The sequence below is a fragment of the Strongylocentrotus purpuratus genome, unplaced genomic scaffold (genome assembly GCF_000002235.5).
Source record: "Strongylocentrotus purpuratus isolate Spur 01 unplaced genomic scaffold, Spur_5.0 spur5_scaffold_9, whole genome shotgun sequence".
Classification (NCBI taxonomy): domain Eukaryota; kingdom Metazoa; phylum Echinodermata; class Echinoidea; order Camarodonta; family Strongylocentrotidae; genus Strongylocentrotus; species Strongylocentrotus purpuratus.
In genome coordinates, this window is record NW_022145615.1 from 27195298 (window position 1) to 27202611 (window position 7314).

The window sequence follows — 7314 nt, forward strand, 5'->3', positions numbered from 1 at the left end:
CCCACTAAAGTATAAAAGCTAAAGATTCTACAAGATCATATAATACACTTTGTTGTAAACCATTCATGAGTGGCTGCTTTGATGTGTTTGCCTGAATACAGGACAATCATGTGGGAAACCCAAGTTCTTTTGAGAACAAAAATCAAAGGAAGGCAACTTCAATAGACGTGTCGGTCACCTTTTCAGATCTGCCAATACAGTGTATTACAATTATGGGGAAAATTCCGTTATCCGATCGTGGTTTTTATTGGCGGTGCAGTATGGCATTGGGACTTCCCTTGAGTTATTTTTGTTGGAAAATTTATGTTTCCAATGTTTCTCGAATTGACGTCTCAATGATATATATATAGGCTAAACTACCGTTTTATGTTAGATTCCAGTAATTATCACGTAAAACAAAATATTCAAATTATGTATGCAGAGAACTTAAATTTCAAAGCTTGGTAAGCTGGGAAAATGATCGCAAAGGCTTTTGAGAAATCAACCTTAGAACTTCAGTAGCCTTGCCCATCACATTTGGAACCCGTACGCGCACTACGTCGCATCCCTAACATGCCTGGTGCAGAAATCGCATCCATGTTCCTAGCAGTGGCGTAATGACCAAAACTTGTGGGGGGGGGGGGGGGGGGTCAGAACAAAATCCTTATCACCACCAAGTAGAATAATGCAGGGGCGGCGGAGCATCTTCCAAAATAGGGAGGGGGGCAACAAAAAAGGGCACTTTCTGGAAAAAGGGGCACCTACAAAGGGAAACATCAACAAAACCTACATAATTTTTAGACATTGGTATATACCCTTACATTGTCATGATTGTGATTACACTTCCAGGGATGATATCAATATTTGTTTCTTTCTTTACGTGGTACAAGATACTGTCTAATTAGGGAGCATACTTTGCAGTTAGGTGTAAATATCTAAATATTAATTTTCGAGCGAGTGAAGCGAGCTAGCAAACAAATTAAGAATTGTGAGGTCCCAGTGCAAACAAATTACATCTTATAAAGAACACCAGAAAAAAACCCTGATGAGTATTAAACACGATCTAATGAAGACAGACTGAAAAGTTCTTTTATAAGTAACATAATTATAACATCTATAAATGCGATTAAGCTGTAGGGGAAATTAAAGAAAAAGGGGCTCTAAAGCCGCTTGAATTAGGGGTGTATGTTATGGAGAAAAGAAAAGTAGGCAATTATCGAAAGGGAAAAGGGCAATATTAGAAAAGAAAAGGTGCTCGTGTCAAAGTAAAAAGGGCAATTGTCAGAGCCTTCAGAGGTGAAAATGGCACTCCTTGCACCTGAAAAGGGACTCAACAGAAATGAAAAGAGGCATTTGAGGGAAAGTAAATGGGGAATCTTTTGGAGGATAAAGGCACCTATCCAATTTTAATAGGGGCATTTATGAGATGTTAAAAGAGGCATTTTGAAAAAGGGAAGGGGCTCAAAAAAGGGGAGGGGGGGATGGCACGTGTCGAAGTAAAAAAAAAAGGGGGGGGGGCAAACATATGAAAGGTGAAAAGAGGAATTACTCGCACCTGAAAAGACGTACTTACCAGAGATGAAAAGAGAGGAAAAGGGTACCTGCAAAAAGTAGGTGGCACAGTGCCCCCCCCCCCCACGGTGGCCGAGCGACGTCCAAAGTGGGGGGGGGGGGGGGGCACCAAGATCACTTTCTGGAAAAAAGGGCACCTACAAAGGGAAATCTCAACCGAAAATAGCTTTGGGGGAAATTGCTGTTAGTCGCTTGAAACTAGGGCGCGTTTAATGATGAGAGGAAAAGGGGACACTGATCAGAAAAGAAAAGGAGCATGTGCCAAAGTACAAAGAGTAATTATCAGAGGTGAAAATAGGGCACTTCTTACACCCTCAAAAAGAGGCACTCACCAGGGATGAAAAAAAGTCAGTAAGGAGAATAGGAAATGGGCATTTCATTATCGACGGGAAAAGGGGCCCCCATCAGTTTTTGATAGGGGTATTTATAAGATATTATTATATATTGTTAAAAGGGATATGTTCAGAAGTGAAAAGAGGCATTTATCGCAACTGAAAGGGGGCAATGACCAGATAAGAAAAGGGACACTTATGTGAATGAAAAAGGGGTACTTGTAAAAAAGGAAAATATGCATCAGTTTAAAGAAATGGGCACCGATCAAAATTTATCGGAGGTGAAGGAGGCACTTATAGGAAGTAAAAAGAGTAACTTCTCGTGCCTGAAAAGGGTAATTTACCAGAGAAGGGGTACTTTTGGGAAGTGGAAGTGGCTCTTTTTTTAATGGAGCACTTATCATTAGGAAAAGGAGCACTTATTAGAAAGGAGAAAGAGCACATTTGATAATATAAGGTGCGCTTATCCGAGTTAAAATGGGGGTAGTTATTAAAAGGGGAAGGGGCAATTCTTACAAAGGAAAAGGGGCACTTGTCAAAGTAAAAGAGGCACATACCTCTCAGATAAAATAGGACAATTATCAAAGGTGAAGGGGCACTTATCAAATGTGAAAAGAGGCACTTCTCGTACCTAACTTGTAGCACCTACTATAGATTAAAAGGGCACTTATGAGAAAGGAAAATGGACACTTATTGCAAAGGAAAATGGGAACATGTCTAAGGAAAAGGGGCACGTGTCCATGTAAAAGGGGCACTATTCCTATGTGAAAAGGGGCACTTTTCGGGTGCTTTAAAAATTGGGGGGTACTGTGCCCCCTTGCTTCCTGCGGGAGGGCCGCCTTTCACCCCAGCCCCACTGGGAGTGCCGCCTCTGGCATAATGGACAAAATGAGAGAAAAAAACCCGGAAATTCATTTCATTTTAGCAACATTTGTAAATCACTTGTTTTCGAATTAGAAATAAACCACATTGGAATTTTATTGGGGGGGGGGGCGGGGTCAACTGTCCCCAAGTCCCCCCTCCATCAGTACGCCAGTGGCTCCTAGTATAATGTGTTATCAGTACATCAGTACAAAATATATCAATATTGCAGTTTGCCCCAAACATCAACAGGTTATAAACAAAACGAACCGTTTAGCATTTTATCATTTCTATGAAAGTCTTTATTGATTGCTTGATCTACATGAAATCATTTATTCAAAAGCATTCCCTCGATTGCGCAATCGCCACCCTTGGGTTCCAAACCCTACCTTTTGTTCTAAACATAATGTTATGTTAGAGTGAAAATGTATCCATTCATTCGTTTATTTAAATCATAATGTTATTACATTATGTATATTTCTTGTCTAGCGTTAGAACTTCGCAACTTGTGATGTCAGACGTTTTGACAGACAGAGTTGTGCAGAGATTGTCAAAACTGATTAATCTTGGGAATATCCGTGCAGATGACTTTAGCGTGTACCTGGGATTCACCAAAGCCGAGGGCAATGCCGCAGCGATAGGGGTCAATCTCACCATGAATCAACATGGCGCATTCGACAAACTCCTCTCCAAGTATGTTATGAAACATGGACGGAAGAGCGAAAGTGCTCTGCAACTGAGACAGATCTTTCTAGAGAGTGAAGAATTGAAGCCCTGCGCTGATTTCGTCAAAGCAGGTTTGTAGATTTTTTTTTTTTAGTATGTTAATTTATAACGGAGACAGCCACATAGTGATGATGACAATTTAATGGGCTCACAAACAAAGACAACCATGCATTTCATATAATCAAATGTCATCACACTGGTCAAGATGTGACAGGACTCTTGAAAAATAACGAATCATCACCCAGCCTCCAATATGATATTATGTAACTGGTAAGAAGGTCTTCCCTCTTCAATTTTTCTTCAATTTTTTTATTTAAAAATGTGTGCAATTTAGCGATGAATACTAATTATCAAGTGAGGACGTCTTGCCCGAAGTCATACAACCCGGATCCCAAATACTGCTTGTGAGCGAGTAAACAATGACACCTTGATTATTGCAAAAATTATATTTCTTACACCAGATGAAATGTATATTTTATATTCAGTCGTATCGTTGCCATGAATTATCCTGATTTATACATTTTGAGAGTAGTAAAGCAAACAAGGGGGGGGGGGGGAGAAGACACTTTGACGTGGTATAAACTTCATTTAGATTGAAGGAAAAAAAATGTATAATGTTATATTCAGGCACCATACTGCCCGAATCATGACGATCAAATTACATGTTAAAGTGAAACGAGCACATAGTTTTACTCTGTCTCTATTCCCTTATTTATTTATCTCTCCTGCTGTACGATACATCAAGAACGCAGATCAGATCAACTCAACGCATTTTTCAAAAATCATATAATGCACTTCTTACAATAAATTTCAATTAAGCCTTATCTTGTGGTCTCCTACGATACACGTTTACCAAATACATGCGGTAATATTTGGAAGAGCAAGTTTGAGAATTCTATATCCTTAAATTATCGTACTATTTTACGTGTAACCACTTTTCCATCATATCTTCCCTCGCTCTTATTCTTTTTGCTATTATATTGAGGGAGGCACATGCCTCGTTCCCCCTTGTAGCTACGCCACTAAAAATGAATTATTAATGTGTTTCTTTTTTAATTTTTTAATTTTTTAATTTTTATAATTAACATTTCTAAAACTATATTGTTATTGTACTCAAAGTGGGTAAACACAATTTTACAAAAAAATATGTACCCTAAATGAAAATGGAGGAAAAAGAGAGAGAAAGAGAGAGAGAGAGAGAGAGAGAAATAATGAGAGGGGCGAAAGCGGAGAGCGAAAGTAATGAAATTGTAATTCGAGAGAGAGAGAGAGAGACGGGGAAAAAAGAAAATCAGTATTTTGTTCCTAACCCATTACAAATATTTATGTTTTCTGTCTCCAGAATTAGAGAAGTTTAAAATTCCTGTCCCGTCAGACGCATAAACACTCGTGGACACATCTGTACCCCTCCCGTCCCCTCATTGTGGCACACCGGGTAAACATATTCACAACTTTCTATTCTACCCACAAGCTTTATGAGACAACCACAACTTTCCACTATTACAAAAAAAGGCGATTTGTCGCTATCAGCCGAGCACTGCAACAAGGAGTACCTAGGCTACGCACCATCCATTACACAATGTGGTGGCAATATGGGCAATGAGGAAACAAAATGCTTTTTTTATGGGATGTAACAGCTAATAAGCAAATAATTGCCGTTGGTGAAGGTGATGGGACAAACTATCAATTCTGAGGCGATCTGGATGTAGCTATCTTTCCGAAGCGAAGCTGAGGATAGATAGCGTATACATTCAGATCGCCGAGGAAGTGATAGTTTGCCATCGCCTGAAACCTAAAGGTGAATATTTGCTTTTATATTCCACATCGGAAACATTTCACCTCTTCCGTCATTGTAGAGCTAAGCAACAAGTCATCAATTAACATCTAGCAAACGGTGTACGAAACGTACAGTGTATGCAATATGGTGGTGTGACCCTAGTTCGCGCGTGACCAAAGTTCGCGTACTAACACTAAAAGCGCTTAAAGAGGATAGCAATACGCAGCGTTTACAATTAGAGTGCGTTGCACTGTGTAGATAGTACTACTATCTACACAGTGCAACGAACTTTTCTTCTTCCATCAATGGTGGGCGAATTATCTTTCATCACTTGACTTACTTCTGACCAATCGTAGAGCAAGATTCTTATTATGTGGAATATAATTTATCTTATCATCAATAGTTAGGCGAAACGGACTTCATGAGGAAAATTGTTTCGTGTTTGTTAGTACAGATCAAATGGGATGGGACCTTGCAAGATATGTTACAGAGTTGCCAATTTAGGGTTGATCGCAACTTCAAAAGTACACTCTCTTATTTTGTTCGGAATTTGCTCAAACTTTTTCAGTTTCTACAAAATTCTACAAAACAAAATTATTACCTTTAGTTTACCTTTTAATTTTCTAAATAGTTTATACATTATTTATGAATTGTAGGTGAGGTAGCAGAGGCCGCTGGTGGGACTAAAACTGGTGCAAAAACGAAGAAAGTATGTCAGGATCCAGCTTACAAGCCTGACGAGGAAATGGAAACATGAACGTCCATCCTTTTGTTATTTTTGAATTACTTTTTGTTTACATAGTGTAGATAACTTGTCGTGAAATCAAATACCACTTAATTGCAATGCTTGTTTACTTAGTCACACGGTATTACAGGAGGAAGATTGTCTACATAAATTTGTAATTGTTTGGAGCCATAACTATTCATGCTATTCATCTAGTATTTATATGTATGAATATGAATGTATTTGTCGTATGAAAACGAAATTAAGATTTGTATTTGTATGGAATTATTTACATTGATGTGTTTGTAACTATCTATTTTTAATAAAAATCTGTAATGAAAAAATATGGTTAACAAAAAATTTCTGCGTTTGTGTGTGTAAGAGTGTGTGTGTGTGGGTGGTGGGTGTTATATATTACAATATACGAATAGAAATTAGCGGGCTTTTTGTAAGAGCTAAAATGAGACGAATTAGAAGTGAATATGACTGTGAGCAGGTATTACCTTGCTGTGTATGGTGTGTGTGTGTGTGTGTGTGTGTGTGGGTGGGGGCGGGGGGCTGTTGGGGGTGTGCGAGGGTGTTCTTTGCCTGTGACTTTATGTTATTGTGGTGTGTACACGTATATGTGAGTTCGTTCGTTCGTTCGTGCAAAGAATATCAGGGAGTACATCATCTAGATAGGAAGATCCTTATTAAGCCAACATATTGTCTCATCATCGAGCTCGCGAAGTCCGGAAGCGCCGTGGGGGGATTTGTAGATCGGACAAACATCGATGACATGGTCCATAGTTTGTGCATGTGAGAAGATGTGTGAGTTGCAGATGGTAGTGGTTTGATTTGTTTTTATATTATAACTGATTTCATTCAAATTTTTCGATCGTTTTTTAGGAATTGTACATGTATTGAGTTATTTAATTAATGTTATTATAATTACAAAGAAAATTATTTGTATTGTTTATATATTGAATATAATGCAAACAAAAATTACGGGAACAAATATTACCCTTGTATCTTCTTTGTAGTTAATCTTGGGGATGGGCGTTGTTGAGATTGGAATAACGCCATTCAGGGATAGACACACTCTTGCCTAATAATTGAGTTATGAAACAATGTGACTATTTACCCCTGAGCAGTTCTCAAGTAGCCTAATTATGATTTAATTGGAATGTCTATTGCTTATAAGGGGTGGGATGCAATTCTCTCATAGTAAATTTTCTTCAGGTATACCCTACAATTTTTAAGCTTGTCGGCAGATCGCAGAATGAGTGAACTTTTATTTTATATTTATTTATTTAAACTTTTTGTGGGGGGGGGGGGGAGTAATAAAAAAAAGAAATTGAAAC

At 38.4% G+C, this 7314-nt stretch overlaps 1 protein-coding gene across 1 annotated transcript; it reads left to right on the forward strand.

Moving 5' to 3' along the window:
* The first annotated feature begins 3250 nt into the window (after positions 1-3250).
* LOC115920533 lies at positions 3251-4853 on the forward strand. The gene is made up of 2 exons (XM_030976406.1): positions 3251-3541; positions 4813-4853. The coding sequence occupies exons 1-2, from the start codon at positions 3256-3258 to the stop codon at positions 4851-4853; spliced, it is 327 nt and encodes a 108-aa protein (XP_030832266.1). The 5' UTR covers positions 3251-3255.
* The last annotated feature ends 2461 nt before the right edge of the window (positions 4854-7314 follow it).